The 24,687-nt window shown below is 41.3% G+C and overlaps 1 protein-coding gene across 30 annotated transcripts in view; it reads right to left on the reverse strand.

The window, feature by feature from the left end:
• Trol (terribly reduced optic lobes) overlaps positions 1-24,687 on the reverse strand; it is a 155,335-nt gene that overhangs the window by 73,736 nt on the left and 56,912 nt on the right. For 2 of the 30 annotated variants that reach the window (XM_071776527.1, XM_071776524.1), the window contains exons 1-2: positions 13,371-13,566; positions 9,418-9,690 (exon numbers count right to left, since the gene is read on the reverse strand). The exons of 26 other annotated variants lie outside the window; for them this stretch is intronic. In XM_071776527.1, coding sequence (XP_071632628.1) covers positions 9,418-9,526 — 109 coding nt within the window. In that variant the 5' untranslated portion in view covers positions 9,527-9,690; positions 13,371-13,566. Of the gene's footprint in view, positions 1-9,417; positions 9,691-11,591; positions 11,611-13,370; positions 13,567-24,687 lie in introns of those variants that run through there. 2 more of the 30 variants (XM_071776529.1, XM_071776525.1) reach the window with 2 other exon arrangements.

The following is a 24,687-nucleotide window of genomic DNA, read 5'->3' on the forward strand; positions in this document are numbered from 1 at the left end:
TTCGCTTCGGAGCGAACGCCTCTCGACGCGGGTCGCACTTACGCGACGGACTTGTTATAATCCGGCCTTCGCGTATACCGTCGGGCTCAAAAGTCGAGCACGAAATTTGTTTCGCCCGTTCAATCGGAAAATCGTAGCCGCGACGCAGCGCGTCTGAGCTAATTAAAAATATAAAACGCCATACCGAATTAAACTCGGATTGATTATTGTTTAATCAAGTCCGGATCCACTAGCGCCATTTACTTCTGCCGGTATTAATATTAATGAGAGCTTTGTAATATGTAAATGTATCGACGTACGTGCATTATTTACCTAATATTATTATTGCTTTATCCGTATTTATTTATTTAATTGTTATTAGATTTGTTATTTTCTTATAGGCGCTTGTCCAAATTATTCTAAACGTGGCTCAAATATGGAATGTTTTACTCGATGAATATTAAATTATTCATCTAATATTATTATTATTAGTCATCTTTGTTTAATTATCAACAATAATAAAATAATTATATGATATAATTATTTTATTGTTGTTCTTCTTAGACGTTTAGCGAACTTCTCTAAACATAGCTCTAGTGACACAAACATAAAATAACACTCGATATAAGCAATGAATGTATAACAAGCTGTAAATAAAAATGAAAAATATACATATACCTATATATCACAAGATATTTATGCAACACATTTATTCTTCTCCTAATTAGCGCACTAATCCGAGCTATGTAATGCTGCAAATCAAATGAAGAAGCGTATCGATCTAAACGCATCGCGAGGAAGTTTTGCGATGACGAGATTTTTCGCAGACCCATTCATCTAATGAGTACGGAGAAGGGAATCGTTGAGTGGGCGGCCACTCCCGTTAAACATCGTAATTTATATGAGATTCGCTTGGGTATACAACTGAGGCTTAATCATAATTGATGATGTGGTAATGAGAAGTAAAAAGAGCTTTTACGCAATGCGTGAATCCAATTTAAAATAGCTTGACGAGCAACATTGGCGATTTTCGAGTTGAGCCACTTGAAGATTCGCGCCTTGAAAATTATGAATCAGCGCGCGATGCGGATCGATGATGCATCGTGACGCTTCTGTGCACTTCTTTACTCTTCAGATATTTTTGTATTATGACATAAGCAATTATACATGTTGTACAATGTATATGTGTTATATAATATATAATTAGAAAATTGATTCAATATTAAAACCTTAAATATTAAGAAGTGTTTCTTGGCAACCAAAGTTTTACTTTTAGTTTTGCTTCTTAATCAAATCCAAACTACATTTACTGTGACAAAGAAATGTAAACACAAAAATTAAGAAATTCTTTTACAATTTAAACAGCACCAAATCTTCAAAATGGAAATAAAAAAAATTTCAGTTCTATACTATATAACAAATTATTAACCATCAGAAAGTTATTTTAAAAGAAGGGATAAACCTACCTTAAAAATCAGTTTTTTAATTCCTTTCTTTTTAACAATTTATTCATTTCTTTCTTATAATAACTTTCTAATAACTTTCTTATTTCTCCTTACAAGACATACTGATATAAGCTACAATTAAAATATTGTATTAATTATATATTGGAATAATTTTTTGCAGATGCTGAGAGTATCTTCCCTATAGATTTTTGTGAAATCTTTCACTTCATCAACATTTTTTAATTGAATGATAAGAATGAAAGACTGCGTAAATCGCCGAAAAAAAATCTCTTGATCGATATTTTTTTCTATTCATTACATTTTCTTGAGATCGTATCTGGACTATCGAAGGAGAAGGAAGCAGAAGAAAGAGGACGGAAGGAAGAAAAGGAAGAACCAAGGAATTTGATAGACTGCAGGGGGGTTGACGGAAAAGCCGCGACTATGCGTGTGTGTCTCTGGTAAAGGATGTTTACTTCGAGGGACGCGAAAAGGATGGTGCGGGGGGAGGGGGAGAGAGAGCAGTCTCAAATCTAATAAGTCCCGAGAGCAAACATCTTCTCGGAGGAAAACGTCGTTCCATGGTGGATATATTTCCGACATTTTTTTTCCTAGATCGTGGCGGCTCTTCGTGCGCGATTTTCTTCAACGGTCACCGCAATTAACCGCGTTTATCGCACAATTTTCACCCGATGATAATCAACAATTGTATGTCGATTATAAGATTTCAGACGATTCGGGAGAATCTAGATGCTGTAAATTCAAACGTTTCAAAATTTTTTAGATATCTTTGGACGTCCTACGCGTCTTTTGGAATATTTCTTCATACCCAATATTTGTCATGTTTTATTTATTTTTCTTTTATCTGTCTAGTTAAGCATAATAACTTACAAACAATATTTAAAAAAAAAAAAATAAAAAACAATATAATATTTACTTTCAACGATCATGTTCAGCGACTATCGCGATCGTTACAAAAACTGTTAAATCACATTGGTTTTCCAAAAGTTGATAGTTTAACTGTTGCAATCGATAACCGTTTTTTTCGTTCACGGTGTACAGAAGAAATTACCGTTGCATGAAAAGCCGGTGGAAAAAACGACGCTGTGGAAAAAGTGTCGGACGCTGGCGATGAAAATATCCAGGAACCTGCTAACGTTGTCTCTATCCGAGGAATTAATAGTTATACGGGGCGAAACCCGAAAGCCGCCACGATAGGAAGTCATCGATACTAAGGCGAAGAAACATGCTCGGGCGAATAAGCATCGGCGCCGGCTATCGAGTCGCGTTTTAGCCGCTCGATATCGGGCGATCTCCACGATCTCGAGTGTGTGCTCCACTACGTCCTTCGTGGGCCGGAAGTGCTACGTCATAGTCGACGGCCACTTCCGGCCTGACGATGCTGTAGCCGCGCTGCACCCTCGAGAAGAAGGTTGGCGCGGCGGTTTGACGGCACCCCGCGCGAAATCGATGGATCGAAGATCCTCGCGCGGTGGCCACACGGATTTATGGCATTAATTATCGGCGCCCCCGCGTTTTTCCCGAGCGCCCGACTCTTTCGCCGGCGTCGAGAGGCGAGGCTGAAACGACATGTACGTCGCTCGTAAATCGAGAAGCGTTTAGTCCTTTCGATCGAGACGATCTGGATCGCTTCGAGGGCGATTAAGAGCGATTGAGGTGTGTGTATGCCGTTCGGAAAGTGTTTGTATCTTAGATGGGTTTCGAATTGAAATCTAAAAGTTGAATGCAAGATAAATACTTCGCTAATATGTCGTGCGAATGCCAGTAGAAATTCTATTCTAACTAAGCAAGGATATTAATAAAGAAGCCGATTAATTTTTTAATTTGACAAGAGCTATATTTTTGCCGAGTTTGTTTTATTATGAAAAACGACTGTCATTCTGTATTGAAAACACAGAAATACGAAAGTATGGCATCAATGTTGAATATGCAAGTCGATTTGGCATTTTCTTTCGACACAGATTTCGATAATCAAAATAGACTTCATTGCAGAGATAGATTTCTAATTCGATAACAGTGAGATTTCTCGTACACATTTATTATGATATCAAATATGACAGTTGATACCAACATAAGCAATATCCAGGCGCGCAATTTTACGTTCATTGTTACTATAAAAAGGAATCTCAATCTATTACGGATATTAGTTGAACAAAAATAATAATGATACATAACGATACAAGGCAGCATCTGCTCAAAAACATCCCTGTAAAATTATCCGCTTATCAATCAAGCCGTTTATTCCGGTTTATTCCGCAGTTAACATTTTAATTTAATGATCGCATCGAAATCGTTAATCGACATCGTATTAATTTGTATCCGTATTACATTTCACATTTGTATTGCATTTAAAATTACGATTTGCACGATTTTCGAAATAAATGGCTCAGGATATGCTGGCGTTTGGACTTCAACTCCGTTTAGTCGAAAGGGCGTTCGAAACATGAGAACGGCGTCAGAGAAACCCGTCGCTTTCCCGATGTTTCTCGGGGATACTCTAACGAGTCTGAAAACTATTTAAGTTGGTCTTAATGCGCGAGCAGCATGACTGATCAGCCTTCTGTGTTTCTCATTTCGCGTGTACATCCTCGCGCTTACTCAAGTCGAAACTACGGCGAGATGCCGTATTTTCATTTAGATAAGAAGGAAATTGTTTTGGATATTTGTCGCGAAAGTGTCGAAGGTCGTTCGAGTGAATCGACTCGAGAGAATCGGCAGACAGCGGTGTACTTGATGAACTGATCGTTCAGATATACTCGGTGACCAATATTTGCGCGACGACGCTTCCTAATTCACTTTTGGAAAGATATACTTTTGCAAGATGAATTTTTATGGATGAATTAGCGGGACATTCGCAAACAAATGCGAAAAAGTTACATATATGTTTACTTTAGCGTTTCTTTATTTATTCCAGAAGTTGGAAGAGTCCGTTTCTTACTACTAACTGCTTTCTACAGTTGCCGGCAAATGTGCAGCTGAGTCATTCTTGCTCGAATTATGTATGATATATTAGGGAAGCCTAAAGTAAATTCTGCCCTACCTAAAGTAAATTCTGCTCCTACCCTCGTAAATTCTGGCATCAGCTTGAATCGCAAGCTGGTTTAGACTTGTAGTTTTACGAAATTAAGTGCGAAACATTTCGCGGGAGGGATGACGAGAGGGTGAATCTCGCGATAAGCGAGGTATGAAGATTTTAATTGCACCATTGAAAGAACGACGTCGTTTTGCTTATGCATGCGTTTGATTTCTTTTGCAAACCCGAAGCTTCTTTTTTTTCCTTCAAAAAATGTCTTCTGTTTAAATCTCATTGAATTTAAATACATTCCTCAACGTAACCGGATGGTCACGGAATGAATGTGAATTTTTTCTTTCTCCCTCCACTCTCTCGCCTACAACCATCTCCCCTTTCCATTTTGTCTCCTTTTTGCGTCCGCATTTGCTCATCGTTAGTAATATTCAATCACTGAATTAATTAAACGATGTTAATCGGTTTTCTCCCAGTTATACTTATCGGAATTTTTTCATTTTTTACCTTTCAGGGCCATTTACGTCATAAAACTGATCACAAATTCCGGTTACTTATTTATATTATCGAAACTTATAAAAAAGCTCTTCTACTTTTCAACTTATTACTTTTTACTTTTCAACATTTCCATGAAATTTCCATAGAAAAGAATCTATCATAAAAAATTTGACGCGAGCAAAATGTGAGATCTTCTTTACTTTAATTTCTAACTAAATGTAAAAAGATGAAAGAGGAAAATAATTACAAGAGACAATACGATATTCTAATATATATATCTTACTATTATTATCGTTTCTTTCGTCGACTCTCGACTCTTTATTTAAGATCGCTTTCAAATCGAAGGGAATAAGATTGGAGAACGTGATGAAAGGTAGCGAATGGAAAGTAATATAAAATGTTCTCTAAAAAAAGCAGTGTGCTACCTTGGCATTGTAATGGAGCTAGTGAGTACGATTTTGAACCAGCCATCAGCGCAGCCGGCCGGCCGCGAACGGCCGAATGTTAGCGCGATCCGCGAATACGTTGCGTGCATATCGAACGCGACGAACGAGAGACGTGTGTGCTCATTAAATATGCAGCCGCGATGTGGATTCGTAGTTTCGACCGCGCGCGTGTTTTGATAAAAAAAAATATATATATGCTACCTAAAAGCGACGGAAATCGAGCGTTTCGATTAAAAGGCGCAAAAATGGGGAGTTTTACGTCTTACGTCTCGGCCAATGCATAAATTTAAGAAACGATTATTCGCCTACAGATACGGAGAGTTATCTCCGAGAGGATAGCTCCGGATGAGAATTCAACGTGCGAGAGGCCGCGTTTCCGCTCCTATTCTTCCGCCCTTTAACGATCGCGCTACACTTTCGCTATCGAAATCGACGACGCCGACGGTGACCGTCGGGATTTAACGCCGTCGTAAATCCCGACTGTTCCGAAAATGAATCTTCGTGCCTCGATTTGCGCGAGGAAAATCTATTAACCCTGAAATTACAGCGTACTCTCTGGCGCGGATCACTTAATTCGCGCAGTGCTACCTCGCGATTGGTATTCATTCTCGTTATTTACGTGACAAATCAACAAAGAATGTTTTTTTTTGCGATGTAGTACATTCGGCAATCATTGTTGACAAAAATGTATGTAGTTATATTATTCTTACGTAAACTGAAATGGTGGCCGAGAGCGTTTTGCTTCATTTTGTGACAAGAGTTCAGGAAAAAGCATAACAAAGTCAGCATTCGAAATAATCAATATATCATGTTTTTAAACATGATTTTATAACATAAAATCATGTTTAAATATAGAAGTATTAAACATAAAAGTATATACTTTTATGTTATAAGTTTTATAATTTAAATTATGTGTGGACGGCCATATAAAAATATAATAAAAGCTAAATTCAGCGATAGATATACAATAATCAACCTCGAGTTTATTTTTATAGAAAAATAGCACAGCACTCATATTAATTCTATATAAGCTGACTTATAAATTTATATCATTTCAAAGAGAACAAAATTTCACATCTTTAAAATTAAATTTGTAAAATCAAACCTTAATAATGTCACAATAAATATTTAATGTAAAAAAAATTAAATAGAAACCAATAATTTTATTCCATGTAATTGTAATCTATTTTCATTTTCAAGTTGTTTATTGATCCATTAAAAACTGTTAAAAAATTCTTTCTAATTGTGAGACTGTCCTGTCCAAAATACGACACGACAATCCAGCAGAAACTAATCTGAACCAATTTAAATAGAACATTCTAAAAGCAGTAATACATTCAATCGTAATAAGCTTCGTCCACAGAGATTTAGTAGCAATAATGATGAATTTATCGCGGCGCTATTTCAGAAAATGACGCGTTGTAGGGAAATCAGGGCGGATAAGTGCGGTTTACGCGAACGCGTTCTTTAACGCTTTTCTCCCACCGGCACGGACGGGGGATTAGGAGATGTTCTAACGAGAGCAACATCGCGCCGGGATCGCCGACGCATAAACGCAACGCGTCGTTAACGCCGGTTATGGAACTTCCGAGTTTCTTGCCCATTAGCCTGGGCCCGTAGCGGGCGGTCGTTGCCGCGTCGCGAACTTCTGGCCGCCGCGCTGCTTTACCGCACAATCGTAAATGTATTAATAAATAATAACGAACTTGCCCATACGCTCGCTCGCCCGTCCGCCCACCATCGCGTAGCAGGTCCCTACCTTCGCTCGGTTCCGCGCAACGGACGACTTCGAGTCCCCGTGTTTTGTCCCCTCCGGCTAGACCTCGGCCGCTCTCTCGGCCCATTTCCCTCGCGATAATCGCGCTAAGCTTTGTGTACACATTCGTACCACTTTATGCTCCAATTTGACATTGCTTGTGTCGTCGATTATTATTACGACGATCGAAGATGCAAATGAACGGAGAAATCACGCTGTATCTTCTGACGAAAGTCCAATTGCTCGAAATTACTATTCGTTGCGTGGCCTGTCGTTCATTCCAGATGTACATAAACCGAATATCGAAATGGCCGCACTTTTAGTTTAAATTAAAATAAATCGTGGGCTATAACAGCGATTACATTTTTATTTATACATAACAGATTCTGTTCGCGACAGGGGCGTTGGTACTCTAACGTACTGAAGAAATGGCCATTGTTTAATTTAATTGATAATATTGATTAAATTAATAAATGTTATGTATTATATATATATATATCACTGATTTCCAATTTCTTAAATTTCTCTCTATGTCCAACAAATTCGTCTAATGTATAGCATTTAAAAATTAACTTCTGTCTCTATGCAAACGCAACGAGACCTTCACGAAATACCAGAAATATCGCGATATTTTTAACCATTTCTTTTTTATCTAATATCTTCGTGTATCTAAACTAAATATTATATCTCGGGACATAAACCGCTCCAGTGTAATGCGGTGCAACTACGAGCTTTCAGCGCGAGTAACACGGGGAGCGAGCAGGATGAAAAAATTGGAGAGAAAAAGAACGCATCGCCCGTGCGGAAGGGGTAACTGGGGGCAGCTTTTATATTACGTGCGTTTTATAGTGGTCACATACACACGTGTATGTACACGTATCTCTATGTGCGCGCGTGGCCACATTTATCGTCACCTGCTGCATTGTTTAAAACACATAAATAGAATTCCCAGTTCCTTACCTTTAAATTTTTTTTTATATAGAAATGAGCTATCATCCCATAAAATCGGAATACCATAGTAGTTTTATATATAAAATGCTTTATGGTAACTGATGCTTTAATTACTATCTCCAGTAATGAATGAATTTGCAGCTTAGTCAAATTTATAAATTATATGTAAAAATATCAGGCCTTACATTACTTCGCATTATTTTAAAAAGTATTTACAAATACTCTATTGTCAATTTACATGCAACAAGTTTTCCTTTCGGAAATGTAGAACGCCCCTTGGGTATTTGCATACCCTATCAAATGTTTAGAGCTTGATGCGTATTGCGCACGTATAAAATGTGATACGCACGCGAAGTGGAGAAGGTGTCGAGATTTATGAGAAGAGAGGCCGGGGCGATTGTTTCATTTCGCGAACGATATTCGAGCGCCACTGTATTATCCACTATCGCGTAAAAGAGACTTCTTGCGTTATTTCGATCTCTTTTTCGCCTTCAGCTCGCTGCGTAGTCCCGCGTTTTCCAACGCGAACGAAACATCGCGAGATTTATCCTGAAAATACATCGTGTGCCCGACATCATGCAATTAAACGCCAGCACTATGGCGCGAAAGAGAATAGAGGGAACGAAGAAAGAAAGCGCGAGGGTCCGCCGGAGTAGGACAGGGAGAGAAAAAGAGGTAAACGCGTGACACGCTGTAAAAGCAAACAGAAAGAAGGAGAAGGAGAAGAGAGAGAGATATAGAATTGCCGGAAAAATTGTGTAATCGCTTAAAACAATGCTATTCACTTGTCGTGAACTTGAGGAGTAATGGGTTCTTACGGGCGCAAGATCTCTATAGTATAAGTAGAACAAACGATTTTCTTGCCGTGTATAGATAAGGCTTTCAACGCGAATCATCTTTTCCTTCCGTTATAAAATATCGCTGATCAATCGCGCTTCTTCGCAGAGGTTATTTCTCATCCGTAGAAATTATTAGCTATTACCGCGGACAAGAAAAGTTACGGAACGGAACTTAGAAGATTAAAGTACGAACGCTTTAATACTTAATAGTTAAGGCATTAAGCTCGGCAATGGCAGCACATCACAACGTCGTAGCGCGGGGACATTTGCATTACACCAGCAATATTACAGGAAATAGACCGTTGAAAACGGTGGAGAAAAGTTTAAACTCGTAATTTACTTGAGTCTCACCTCGTAAAAAAAATTTTTTTCACCCTAGTGTCGCGACACGATCACCGCTGCCGAGCTTAAGACGTCGGTTTAATGGAAAGGATTCTGAGAGAGAGATCGTATTTACCTCGAGTACGTGATCGATACGGAGTTCTGTGCCTTTGCGCGAGGCTCGATCGTGCTAGGGCCAGCAGGAGCAAAAGGATCGACAGGAGTCTCGTCGCCGGCAGTCCCATTTCACTTGTCGATCGTTTTACGAGCGATTCATTTGCCGCGTACACGATTTCGCACGCGCGCGCGCGCGCGCACTGCCTCTCGCACAGAAACGAGAGCTTCCGACTGCCTCAGGAGCGCGTCTCGGTTCGCCACGAAGGAGAGCGAAAGTTGGTACACTCAGGAGCTAAATATGATTGCAAAAGTTAATTGACTTGTGCGTACCGATCGCGGTGGAAAGCACCTTCCCTCCCGCCTGACGTTTCCGCGGAGAATTTTATTCGCTGTGTAATATCGGGGCGATGGAACCGAAAAGTGTATGGCAGGAAACGACAGGAACCGCAAGTCTCGTCTCGTCCGTCCTCGGAATGTCGAGGCACGCGACGAAGATAGATCGTAGAAAGTTGAGAAAAAAGTTTTTATGCCCGTGTCACGATTTTTCTGCAATGCGAGTCTCTCTCTTTCCGCGAAAGAGCCGGCTCGTATTTCTTTTTTTCTTCCGGGGGTAACTTCCGATTCGTTACTTGCGAATGGGGAGTCGGATTCTTCGTCGAGCACGTACATCTTTCTCTCCTTCCGCGATTTCCGCCGACGACGTCCGAATCATAGGATCTGGTCTCGCGATTTACGTAGTCCCTCATCTGGTTTGTTCCCCTTACTCCCCCGGTCTCCACCTCTTTTCCGTCTTTACGCGCGGCGACAATTCAGTATTTGTTCGCGCGGATTAAGCCGGATTGCGCGGCGCGGTTGCGATAAAAGCCGAGGAAATTGTGCGCCCCCGGTAAACAGACAATGGCCGTGCGCCGCCACGACGCGCTGTGTTTTTCAATTATTTTTAATTATTTTCTGAATGACGGCCCGCCGCGCCGCCCGCCGTCGAGTTTGATGCACGCCAGCCACGGTCTTCAATCTCGCTTCCCGCTGCATTGTCGGCGCCTGTCGCGGTTTCTCCATTGTGTCACGCGCTTTTCTTCTACTGTGTACTCCAATTTTCTAATATCGTTAGAACTTCTCGCGTTACATGTTTAGTCGACTCTTATAAATTCAATCGCAATTAACCATCATTCGTATACGACGAGAGCGAAGACATTTTCGCGCTTCTCTCTCGCTTCGTCAGATATTAAAAAATACATCTAACAATTTCGAAAATGTTCAAGTCTCAATTGTGGATACTTAATTTTTGTTTAATATATCAGTAAAAAAAACTGTAACGAATTTATTAAAAAAATAATATTTTTTTAATACGTCAGTCTTTTCATCATTCGAATTATCTGATTTAAATTGTTCGTAAAAGTTGCCGTTATCTTGATTGTGATGCGAGAGATGGCGGAGACCAGGCGACCGCGACGGTAGCTTTTCGCGATCGCACTTACGTATTGGCGGTGGAGTACCATGCGTAAAAGCACACGTCGCGAAGATGCATGCTAGACTTTCGTTACGTGCCTCGGAAGGATTTACTCGGGGAAAACTCATGTTCGCTCTTACTCGAGTCGCAAATGAGATTCTTTTCGGACTCCGTGCCCTGCATTACTCCGCAATTTAATTTCGGATGTGGAGAGAAACCTCGATGGATTAGAAACTGGGTGACAACGGGGTTCGTCGCGAGCTCGTAACCCCGGCATTTTACGACGCGCGTCAATCCCGGTCGCCGGATTTATTCGCCGTGATCGTAAAGAGAAATTATACAAGCGGTTAGAAGTTACGCGAATTCGTCTGTCACTGAAAGAAAGATAGAGAAACGGGTAATGCTATATCTAACGGCCCCGGGCTTAACTTCACCTTACAAATCGCCCGACGATACGGGCTACATTATGCACGAGCCTCGGTCGTTCGGGAAGGGAAGGTACTTTCCTGGTGTTCTCGTGTAACGCGCGTTGCACCTCGAGCAAAACAAGTTACGTCCACCTCGGGGAACGTAACCGTGATCACGAAAGTCTTTCGAGCGCGACGATCGAAATTTGCGGGAGTCGAAACCGCCGCCGCGCCGGCCGAATCGATCGGGCCAAGGGGGACATTATTAGACGGCACACGACTTCTCCGCTAATTAAAAACGTTACTTTGTCACCCGAATAAGAGGAACCTACGAACCTACGATTACCCGGGCGAATCGCTGGCAAGGGGGGCGGGGGGGTCCGAAAACGTGATCGAGAGCTCCCTCGATCACGATGATCGAGCGCCGCGCGAGAGGAACGAAGACGTCGCGCTGACCGAATCTGGCGGACTGGCATGCCGTTAGTTGTCATAGACCGAAGAAAGAGCCATCCGAGTATAGGGGAACACCCCACCGCCGCTGTCAACGGCAGAAGCGTGGGAGGCACTAAGCTACTTTGTATTTTTTTTTCTCTTCGAACGCTCTCCCTCTACTACGGTGCATCAGCGCGCGACAACGCCGAGTCATCGGCGATGGCTCTTGCTCTTGTACTTCGTTGTTCTTCCCGTGAACCGAACATAAACAAGTTTCAACCCTTCGGAACGAGTTCACGTTCGAATAAACGTGATCAAGCCTTTCGACAAACACTACGGGAGAAAGAGAGAGAGAAAGAGAGCGCGAACAAGCGACTGTGACTTCGGGACAACTCACGCGATAAGCTCATCAATGATTCAAGCGAAGGAAAGATGAAAGAAGAAAAAAAATGGGAACTCTAAATATATCCGTTCCTTCCGTCTCTTCCCGATGCGGATAATTTTGGACGAAAGATTAGCCGGCTTCCGAGCGAGTGACACGCTTCACAAATGCGGGCTGCACTTTTCCACCCCTCGTAAAGCACGAGCATCGAAGAGACATTTAAATATATACGAAGCGATGAAATAGGCATCATAAATTCAGGGAACATGCACAGGAAAGTTTCTGTACGAAAGCGAAAAACTTTTCTGGGTTATAAACATATAGGAAGAAATACAATAAAATATTAAAATATAGTTTATCAGATCTCTTAAAATCGTTATCTAACGCCATCGCAATTTTGCATTCATCTTTATGTATCTCTATACGCTAATTTATATTTTTAAATAAAAAATAATAATTTGCCGAAAGAAACAAAATCTTTTCATTTAAAGATATCAAATCAGATTGAAAATCAATTTTTATAGTTTTACTTTTCCAAGTCCTTTTCAACGATTCAATGTTTGAACGTTATCTTAAGAGTGCGACTTTAATTTCGTCATCGGTATCATATAGACTAGAATGTCACCGGGATATATTTAGTCTCCAGAAGGAGAAGAATGATAGTACTAAGAATGAAAACGGAGATGCAGATTAAGCCGAATTTTGTAACGCGACACCATTTATGAATAGACAGAAGACCAGGGATCGAAGCTCGAGCTGATCAGCCAAGGAAAACAGGGGGAACAGTCCGATCCGAAAGGGACGAAAAAAATATCATTAGCTCGACGAGCGACAGGCTTATTTAAGACGTCTGCATTGACACCCGGATCAGTCGTTTCCGAAAACACTACTTACCCCCGCGTTACAAACGCGAGGCAAATGGACCGTGAGGCGAATCAAACGTCTATATCGAGTTTTCTTGAAGCGCTCGGATGACTGACAGGTGCGCGGAACGATAGATCGAGCTTTCACCCTCGTACTCAACTCACACAGTTATCGGCAATTACATTGCTCCGACGAACAGCAGGCTCTATCAACCGGAGAGCCGGTCGCATGCAACAGCCACCTAACCGAACTATAACCGCAGTCTAATTCGATTCGGCGGCGCGTTTCAGCAGAAAGCGCACCACACGACGATCGAGTATGTTCGCGCGAAGAAACGTGAGGCGGAACATTGAGTCGCGAATTTGGACCGAGCGCGGGATCTTTCGCTCGAGGTGCCAGACGCGCGGGACCAGTCCGGGGTCAATTCGTGTTCGTACCACCCGGCTCCGGTTAATTCAACTTGCGGAACTTTCGGTTGACTTCTCCCTTTATATTCGCCGGCTCGCGCGCCGGCTCGTGCCGCCGACCGACGTAGCAGGAATCGGTGCGTTATCCTCCGCGATACTATCGTCGGCGCGTACCGGAGGCGGACTAGGAGCGCGCGGACTAGAAGCGACCGACCCGTCGTGTTCCGAGCGAGTAACTGTCGGCCGAGAGTAGCGTGGGAGGTCTTGCAGGTACCGCGGCTCCGTGGCGTAATGGCAATCACGCGGGCGGCCGACACGGCCTCATGCCGACCCTTTGGCGCGCTTCGACCTCTCGGCAGTTTCCGGCGCTCGCTCGGCGCCGCTCGACGTCGCGTCGCCCGTCCTGTGCCGAGAGTCGGCGCCGACCCGTCCCGCGAGATGAACCCGCAGATGAACTCCTCTGATCTCGTTTAACCCTTTTTCTTTTCACTCTTGTAAACGCACATTTGAATCTTATATGCTCCTGAAGCGATGATATCAATTAACGAAGCGTTAGAGAACGAGTCACAAATTATTTGAAGAATCGGATATTTATAACGATTACTTGCACGTTTTATCATTGTATATATATCGAAAGAGATTTAACCCTCAATTAGCTTCGGTTGGGCCACCTCAAATGCCACACTATGAGATTTTGACAACTTTTAACTGTCGTATCTCAGACATTTTTAATAAAAATTTATGTAAAATTTCCCTGGCAATCGAGTAGTGCACTTTATTTTAGGAAAAAGAAAATATTTTTATATGAAAAATTGAAATATATAAAGTGCTGAACGAAAAACAAGTGGTGCGAATTAGCACATGTGTGCTAATTGAGGGTTAAATGGAAAGGGGGATGAAAACTGCGTGTTTTTACGCGGACTAACGATGCACGATCTTGAAATGTCTCGCTCGCTCATCTGGGCAGCAGGAATATTGTCTCGTTGACGATTAATTTTATATTACCAATTTTTGTCGTAATCGCAAACATAGAATATTTCATAATTTCCTCCAGGAAATATTCGGGAATTTAATAAGGCTAAAAGCGCAGCTGCGACTTGGCCACGAGTGTGAATAATTTAATATCAAAGACGAGATTCAAATGTATTTTAATCACCAGCAAATACTCGTTTCAATAAATTGATTGAACACATCAGCATCATTATCTGTTATTATTGGTGATGAGATTTATCAATTTCTATTGAATTTCTACGAAGCGCAATGATGCACATCGAGACGGACGTCGGTGATCGTAGCGTGCGGAAGGGGGGCAAGAAGGGGGAGGGGGTGGCAGGTCGGCCGACACGTTCGGTTTGTGCGGATTATAAAACTTTAAATAAAATAACTTTAGAATCACACGGGTCTGTGCGCGCCCGGATGGGCGTGCCGACGTGCGTAACGGAGACCGACGACGACGTCGACGACGAGGTAAAAACGAAGAGGGAGGTGGGAGGATAAAGACGGCGAGGGCGAAATGTGCCCGCGACACGATGTAGACACGTCGCGGAAGAAAGGGACGGCGCCATGTTTATTCAAACCCGTCTTATATCGCATTTTCATACTAATGGACTTTTTCAACTCGGAGGAGAGAGAAGGGAAGGAGATGGGGCCCTCCGGTCCCGAGGAAGAGCGTGTCCCTACGTTTCCGTTCTTTGGCTTTCGCTTTGGAGAATGTAGAGCCGCGCCGCGCCGCGATTCTCCCCTCTTCCCGCGCGATGACGAACCCCGGATTATCATACTCGCGTTAGCATAACAGTTAGAATCTCTCGACTCGGCAGATGGACCAAGGCAGGCGGAACGAGCGGCGTCGAGAAGCGCTCTCGATTTCCCGACTCGCCGTCGAATTCCGCGCTTCTGAGATAAACGATCGACCCCCGACGACATCCTGATTTATATATCTATATTCCGCAATCGGGACGGTAAACCGAGCCATTTAGTACGAAAATTGCAAAAAGGTAGAGAAAGATGCGGGTACAAAAGTTGATGCGACCCATTTAGCCCGAGAAGAATTTTATTATGGCTTATTTTTGTTACTAATCGAATGAGCCACGAGCTTTACCTTGTTATCCATTTTATTTAGCAAAAGTAGTTTACTTTAATCTAAATAAAAATAGGAAATAAACAGCAGATAATTTGACGTGTAAATGGTACTAATAACGTTGGCGTAGAATTTTTATTTCTAATGTTTTGCAAAATTCGCTCTAGCAGAGAAGTAAGATTTTGGAAATGGTTTTCACATCGCAAAACCGCGTCCAAATAATGGTACTAAAATCAGATAATTTAGATTCAAAATTAGCGATACATATATATTATTATATATATGTAAGTATGTATTATTATATATATGTATATGTATGATATCGCTAATTTTGAATCTAAATTATCTGATTTTATTACCATTATTTGGACGCGGTTTTGCAATGCAAAAACTATCTCCAAAATCTTACTTCTCTGCTATATATATATATATTTAATTCTGATAAAAACTTCGCTTTATAAATAATCTGCTACGTAAATGGCTTTGTTAATTTTGCGATTATCTTGCCATTGTACAATTCACTTATTATATTTGAATATTGCAACATATTTCGCATTCTATAAATCTATCTGATTATATTATCAAATAGAATGAAGATTACAGTCGAGCATTGCTAATCATTTTTTCATGTTTAAATGTGTCATTTAATAATAGTCATCTGATATCGCAAAATTAGGTCGTCACGCTGAATCATGCATGCAGCGTTTCTTTGCTATTGCATTACGCGAGATTATGATATTCAACGCTAGAAATTCCTAACGACACAAAATACTGTCGCGCTCTCTTCTCTGAGGACAGAACAGAAACCTATCTTTCGGGGTTGGTGTGAAAGCGTTCGGTTGTTTTTATACAGAAGGCGTCCATTCATCACCCTGTCTTTTTTCCGCGATCGTTCCGGAAGTGCGAGGGGGGGGGGGACCCGCGTTTTCCTTTAAGGCGAAATAAATTCCTCGTTACGCGCCATAGTTTGTGGAAATTCGATTCGTTCGGCCGCCTCTAGCGAGCATCATCGGGGGTGCGTTTCCCACCTACGGGCGAAAATTACTTTCGGGTTCGCGCGGGCTCTATGCAGGTCGCGCGGGCAGAATTTTCGTTCTACTCAGGGACGATTAAACAAATCCAGAGCGCCGACGCCGCCCGCGCTCGCGTCGTAATTCTCCCGACCGCGTACGTATTGTCGTAAATTACAAAAAAGGGGGTCTGAATTGCAACGAGCAACGGCGCGTGCACGCGAACGCCGCGAAATAACCGCGCCTGTGTTTGCGCGTCCGTGTGCCGACACGTACACGTGGCTACGACGCATCGGGATAATACTGTCCAAGAGTCGGCGCCTCTCTCCGAGCGCCGCGAGAAATCTGGGTTTTGACAATTCAAAAGAACGAGCGAGCGAGAGAGAGAGAAAGAGAAGTAATCCTTAACGTTCATAAGTCGCGTTTAAATCGGCACGCATCTTTTATTCATCGGACGGATTAAAGAAAATCGATACCGAGAGGCAAAAGGGGGTAAAACCGCGCGCAAAATATTATCGTTGTGTGTGTGTGTGTGTGTGTTCACTCATATATCAATTTAAATTTAAATTTTTCTAAGAAAAACATAATTTCGAAATATTTTTCAATACGCAAACCTGTGCGACTTTATTGCTCTATTGAGATACTCGATTAAAACTTCATAGTCATAGAGTTGAATAAGGTCACTGGAACTGGATCAGTGACTGCATAATATTTAAGAGCTAAGAATATTTTGATTCCTTACTTCGTTATTTAGTTTTTTTTCACAAACTGCAGAATATTCAACAAGGTTTTTTAAATTATGGTTTAAATAAATAAAAATGAAGAAATATTAATGGAATTTCACTTCAAACCTAATTTCTAAAAAAAAAGACTTAATAATTTTTCTACGCATTCTTCATCTAACAACGTTTATCTCCAACAAAGATCATAGATTTGTTAGGGAAAGAGGTGCGATTAATACGAGAACAGAATGTTTGGCGATGATCAAGCTTCGAGGAATATTGTTGCAGCGTACTGTACCTTGCGCGTACATATATACCGACTGTTTGTCGTTGGTGCTGTTCGTTTGTTACGAGTGGACCTTAAGTGTACGAGGTGCCACGGTAACGCCTACCAATCTGCTGTTTGTCCTCCAACCACCCGCTGCTCTCGCCGCCGCCCCTCGGCGCGCTTAATTCTCGCGCGCGCGAAATGAAGCTTAAAGCCGAAAATGAATTCTAAAAAGCGAGCAAGCCGCCACCGCTGATAAAAGCAAACCCGCATTCGTGTTCGGACGACACAACGACGATCGTGCTCATTCCGCATCCGCGAGAAAAGCCCCAAAGTTTCCTTTAACAATAATTAAAGAATAAAGGGTCGAAAATAAAATATATTCTACGCAAGCACAAGTATTAGGTTGGCCAATAAGTCCGTGCGGTTTTTTACTTATAAATGTTACTTATAAATAACCGCACGGACTTATTGGCCAACCTAATACTATTAACTTTAAATAAGTTAAAAAAATTTTCAAATTGACAAGAGTACATTTTAGATCAAACATTGCATCCTAATTGCTTAAATGCTCCATGCCAACTTTATTTATAGATTTTTCGAAATATGGAACTGACGTGTGTGACCCAACGTTATATTAATATTTTAAGAACAAATCTCTTTTTTAAGTTTGAAGTTAACATGACATTTTCATGAAGCGCGAAAACTTTTATATTCGGTCGAAGATCCGCGCATGTTACTATTTGTAAGGTGTATTTAAAATTTATGCATGTTTCCATGAGAATTTTACAGTAATTTTGCATACATTAAATCCATCTGTCATGACCGAGAGTGATATTCGCCATAATGAAAATTGAAATTAAGAAGTATGTGTATCCGTCTCTTCCCACATTTCTAGACCATCAAGTAATTCGATTTCAAATATGTCGAGTTTGCGAGACGTGTGGGTTGGAGCTGACGTAATTAATGCTTTTATTATTCATACGCGTCGCAGCCGGGATGATTTAAGAAAAAGTAAAATCGCTGCCAGAGGAATCATCGCCTTGAAAGCGATGCAGAAATAACGACACGTTTTCTCCATTAATTGTTTGCATATATAATGAAAGAGAGAGCCTAGAAGTTATCTATTAAAACGCAAAATCGGTTTCACACGCGAGACCGTCGCCGGATAAAGATTTTATCCTCGATAACTAGAAATAGCTACAGTAAATGTTACACCATTTAAGTCGTTCGGTATATAGCTATGAACTATTCTGGCTCACAAATAGCCGTCTCCTGCAGTGACCGAAACTTCGGAAAATGTTACAGTCACTGAATATTCAGGCTTCCATACATCTCAGACGGTCCACACAATCTTTTGTGAAAGATTAGTTTCCAGAAAGTTTCTAGAAATTTTTTAAGTAAACCAGAGATTCTCGAAAGACCAGGTATAATTTTGAAACCGACGAAAAAGCTGATCCTCTTATTGACTTTTCAATATGTTCGTGTCAAATTTATATAGATGATGTAAAAAAATTATCTAATTATAAATGTTGAAATAATAAACTATTCATGCACTTCAAAAACAGTCAAAAATATATACAAATTTATGGATTTTTACCTGATAGATTTTATCATTTTGTTTCTCTCTCTTTCTATTCGTTTTATACATAAAAAGGGGTAAACAGTACAGTTGTTGGCCACTCTACAATGATTGAATATATCTCTAAATCAGCTGTATACTCTTTCGACAAAGTCTATTCTTCATATTGTCATATTATACACTAATAATTAAAGCTAATTTGTATTAATATAGCGTGCTATCAGAGTCAGTTATACCTAACAATAAGACCACCGACGTAACGCAAGTCTAGCTAATGAATTAACTCACCACATTAGGGTAAGATACAAATTGAGAAGGTATTATTGTAAATGCGTAAAGCGCCTCGCCGCCACCCTCAAGTCATTGATATGCACGTGGAAATAACCAAACTTGGAAACGGGGACAACTTGGTGCAATCGCTCATCTTCTATTCAGCCAAGTCACTCGACACATGTTATGTCATTTATCCCTTACAAATGGAATACGTCACAGCGTAGGCGTCATCCGATCTAAAGTAGGCATGCTAAATTCATTTGTTATCTGTATTCCATACCAACGCCAACATCACTTGAACACGCGCAGAAATAATAGTATCAAAGTAACAAAATATCATCGCGAAAGCGTATAACGCGAAGTATTAATTTATTAAAGAGATGTGCTTATTTTCATCCTATAATATTGGATATTTGGTCATACTAGTAAGATATTCTAATCAGCATATCTTTGCTCTATATGATAAAGGTCACTTCAATTTTTGATAAAATTGATTCATGTATTTAACAAGTGTATACGAGAATGTCAGAATACGCGGTCTCGCTTATGTAAAATATCCATATGTGTCATATATCCACAGAGATATACAATAAAAATCACGTCAATTTTTTACATTGCCCATAGACGACAGGCTGCATTTCAAAACACATCGATATTGGCATCGCGACTCATGAATATTTTAATTGAAGATAAATTAAACATTTTTCATTATATATAAAATTGCACGAGTGTGGGACAAGTGCCGGTGGGGGGAATAATAGGACAGCATTATTTCTTCACGGCTCAGTTGATCCTGATCAGCGAAATGCAACAAATTTAGTGTTGCATTTACGTCGAGTTTGAGAACAGAGCCGTCCTTGTTGAGGATGAATGCCGGTGCATTCATTTAACGCATACCGCAGATAAAGCGCATACGGCACATACCGGCGTTAACGTTGAAGGTGGAAGTAAATAAAGGAGAAACGGAAATAAATTGATAAGATGTAACATTTTGCAGCTTTACGGCCACTGTACTCGGGCGCATGCGAGCGGTCAATTAGAAACTCGTCGTCCGTGGCATGTGCGGGACAACGGCATAGGCTCGTTTTTCGTCGTGAAACCGTCCTGCTGCCTTCCGTCTCGAAAGTGTAAACGAACGGACAAATGCCCCTGATCGGCGTAATGTGACTTCGCGCCGCGGCGATGCAATCGCGCAACGATGTGGATCATGCCAATGCGACGGCACGCAACAAGGACAACTTTTATATACGTTATCCACCTGGCACGAAACTCCAACGTTGATACGCCATATGATAGGATCAAACATGCATTCGCGCGCGTATTACGCGTATTACGCGTGCTCGTATGTACAATGCGGCGCGCGTTAAGCTCCATCGTTCGGACGCGTGTCACTATGACTGATGTCTCTTTTTTGTTGCTAAAAACGAAGAAGAAAAAAAAAAGAGGAAACGTTAGAAATGCCTAAAACTACAGATTTTCTTTATCTCTTGTTTTAAATGAAGAGAATTGCCTCGATATTTCTATAAAGTTTTCGTTTGTCTAAATCGCTACTTTATAGGTGTCCATTTTCAATTATAGAGGACCAAGAAATACATTTCTAATATGTCGGTTTCGCGCGGGGCGATTGAAACCGGTTTTTGGTATTATTTTTGTCTATGTGTAAAACGCGCGCAACTGCACCTCGCTCGTGAAAAATGCTGCGATGTAAACGTCCGGCCGACTACGTATGAGGATAACGTTTTTGCGGCTCAGGAATCTATTGTTTGTCCCAGAACTATCGCGTGGCAAAAAGAGCAACTCGTGTGTAGTGCGTGTTAAGGCCACCGTTTCATCGCGCTAGTTAATTTTCACCCGGCGTTTTCCCAGTTGCGTTTTTCTATAAAAGAAAATTTTTTTTGTATATTTTATATATTTTATAATTCGATTTTTAATTTAACGGACAATGCACGATGGTAGAGAGCGTAGCTAATTGAACAAAATTTTCTTTGCGCAGGTAACGTCGTTGGAATTGGAATAAGATACCGTAATAACGTTTAATGATCTTATAATAGATATCGTTATTTACCCTTAAATAGCTGGATCGATCAACGCTGACATACGTTAACATAATTTATCAATGTGCACCTTTTATCTGCGTTTTCTTACTTAGCATAAATTTATTGTATTACTTAGTATAAATTAACTGTAATAAAATCTTTAATATCTTTTAAAGTCACATTAACCAAGAAAAATAATTAACGAACTTTTCTTCAAATCGCTCAAGATTTGACAACAAAAAAGCATATATATAATATTTAAAGTATTGTATCCACAAGTTAATTATCAAATAAATTAAAAAAAACACGATTTGAGTTATATGTATACTTTATGTAATAAAAATTAATTGATAATTGCATTGCTAAAGAAACGACAAAGATTATAAATAAAATTACGTAGAAGGAAATTTGTGAGACGTGCGTTTTGGCAAAATGTCAAAATATCCTAAATCTTTGGCTTCATCGTTACAAGTTGGAGAACATAAATCGACGAGGACGTGTGCGAAAATAAAGTGATAGCAAGTAATATTCCAGATAACGGTCGACGCGCATTAGACGGGCGCACTTCTTTTTGCGGATGTTTTTCGGACAGGCGGGGAACGATAAATTTCGCAGGCCGGACGTTCGCGGGCGGGCTCGTGTGTTTACGCTAGCGGTAGTGGAGGCGTTAAGATGTAATGACATGCAAAAGAGAGAGTCTCGCGTAAACCCTAATAGTCGTACGACACACCAGTCGGCTTGTAATCGGACAAGCATCAAAACGCCGAAGGCACAGCCTACCATTACGTACTATTATCGTCGTCTATTACCCGCGCCGACCAAGTCTAAGCCCCGCTTCATGCTCCGTTTTAGCCGTCGTTTCGCTTTATATTCGAGCTACGAATAATAGTATGGATTATTTAAATTTAGTTTAATAATCTATCCCTTTTTTAGATCACGATTTCGACGTTAATGTACGGAGAAAGAGCATTTAGTTAATTTATCAGCTGAACTGATAACGGTGGGCGCACAACGTCGGTACGATCGGTTACAAGTTCCGCAGCTGATGACTATATCAATATTCACGGAAGAAGTATCGCCCGACTATTAGCATCCATAAGTTTGCAATATCAATATTCGGCCTGTTTTGACGTGACGTGGCTACGTAGAAGAGCAGGAGGTCTCATCGTGAGGGTCACGAAGAAGTCTCTCTCGAAACTATATCGTTATACTTCCGACAACGAATGCACCGCGCTACGTTGTAAAAACAATCGTGAATGTCTTCGCCAAGAAATATCGCGGGCGATACCGAACCTAGCCGGCGCGCAATCGTTTTAGATTAATTCCATAGCACAAAAATGTTTCAAATTTTGAAATCTATTATTGAGACACTTAAAGTTTCATAATGTTGCATATATTCCGAGATATTATAAACTACAAAAATAAATTTACTCCAAAATAATATTAATATAGAATGGCGAGGCGGTAAAAAGACTTTATTTATATTCTAGAGCATTAATGCGCGTCTGTCAGCGACGTTTATTAATGCTCACATGTATCTTATTTGTAATTTTCTCCGCAAGAATACTTTGATAACTAAAAAAGGTAAACCTAACGTAGATGCTTTATTCTAAGAAAAACTGGAAAAGTATATTTCAGAATTTATCAAGCGCGGGTCAGATAAAATGGTAATTTATTAGTAAAAAGCTTACACTGAAATTTCGTCGTATTCTCCGATGTTCTTCGCCGCTTAAGGACGTATCGTGGATGTTTAAGTCGGCCAGTCTATATACGCGCGCTCAGGACGCACCTGAATAATGTTCGAAGACGACGGGGGTTGACGTTTGTCGTGGCGGTGCCTAGCGTGCAAGTTATCTCCCTTCCCTCTCGGTTCTGCCATCGGCTCTACAGGGTGCTCATTCTTCCGTCTACCCCCTCTGTGCCCATCGTTGTCGCTAAGTTGCCTCATCCCTCTACCCCCGACTCCAACGGTACTCATAATTGTCCGAGGGGGCATATCGCTGGCGCGAGGGAGGGCACCCGAGGACACGAAACTAGTTATGCGCATTCCTACTCGAGAGAGAGAAGAGAGAGAACGCAATGAGGCGAAGGGAGCGAGGGGGGTAGCGAGGGTGAATCAAGGGGAGAGAAAGAAAGAGGGAGAAGGAGAGCTACGATCATCCCCCCCGTGCCTCACGACTGAATACTTGAATATTGATTAAGCATGCACATCGCGATTACCGGGAGCAAGTAAAAGCGCTCTTCTTGCCGGGCCCGCAACCTGCGTGTCTGCGGATATTTATGTGAAGCGGTGCTTCGATGATGTGTCCCCCCTTCTTCCACCCGTGCCCCGTGCCAGTCCTACGTCCTACCCGCGGGCGCAAACCGGCCCGGTCGTCTCTCGGAGGGATAAAAAAAAAGGCCTGCCGGAAGACTCGGAAGATATCCGCTAACCATGAGACGTTTAAATGATGAGAGCCGCGGATGTACGGAGAGCGTGCACGGTTACTTGATTTACGATCGGCCCCTCGCAGGATTATATCCTTCGATCGCGAGCCACCGACGCCGCGAGCGAGCGCTGCCCCAGTTCGCCGCCGGTGAACGATTAACGGAATAGCGGGAAGCCGTTCCTCAATTTGTTTCTGCATCCTTTTTTTTATTTCGCTGCCTGTCGTCCGACGCGCGAGTTACGAGGACGGAAGCAACATCGCGCGGGTGCGTTAGAGCGGGTTTTAACGATTCGGAAATTACTCGCGATGTCCGTAATAGAGTGACGCGATGAAACCGGAATCGCGAGCAGGTGGACGCGCGATGCTTCTATTTGAATTAACCAAGAGCGAGTTCCACGATCAACAACCGGCCCCGACCGAGGAGGGAGCTATTTGCCGACAGGCATCGACTATAGCTTCACCGAGAATAGCGCTTCAAGTCGTGATTGTGAATTGTTCATTTTCAATGGTGAATAATTGTGAAATCGCGATAATGATGAAAAATAGTTTCAATATAGAGTGCTATGTTCTGTCGTGCGCACAAATGTGTGCCGCCGACTCGTTATGCGCATTGTACATAAAGCGGAATAATTAGCCCGATGCCCCGAATTTTCCGCTATTACATAAAATATTGTTATAAAGAAAATGTGATTAATATTAGGGGATATTCTTAATATGTCATATGAAATTAATTCTACACGTTATCAAGTCTGTCTGTTCTTTTTACGATAAAAAGTAGTTCTCTATTAATAAAAATAAAAAAAAATAAAAAAAAAAAGACATGCACTGTTGAATTCATCGTGTCAAATTAGACTCAATTTAAGTCTTCTTAATTATTCCTACAAGTCGCCACAGCTCGCATTTAACATGTCGTGTTGAATTAATTAAAACAATGTCAATTTAACTAAAAA

Source organism: Temnothorax longispinosus, chromosome 4, assembly GCF_030848805.1.
Source record: "Temnothorax longispinosus isolate EJ_2023e chromosome 4, Tlon_JGU_v1, whole genome shotgun sequence".
NCBI lineage: Eukaryota > Metazoa > Arthropoda > Insecta > Hymenoptera > Formicidae > Temnothorax > Temnothorax longispinosus.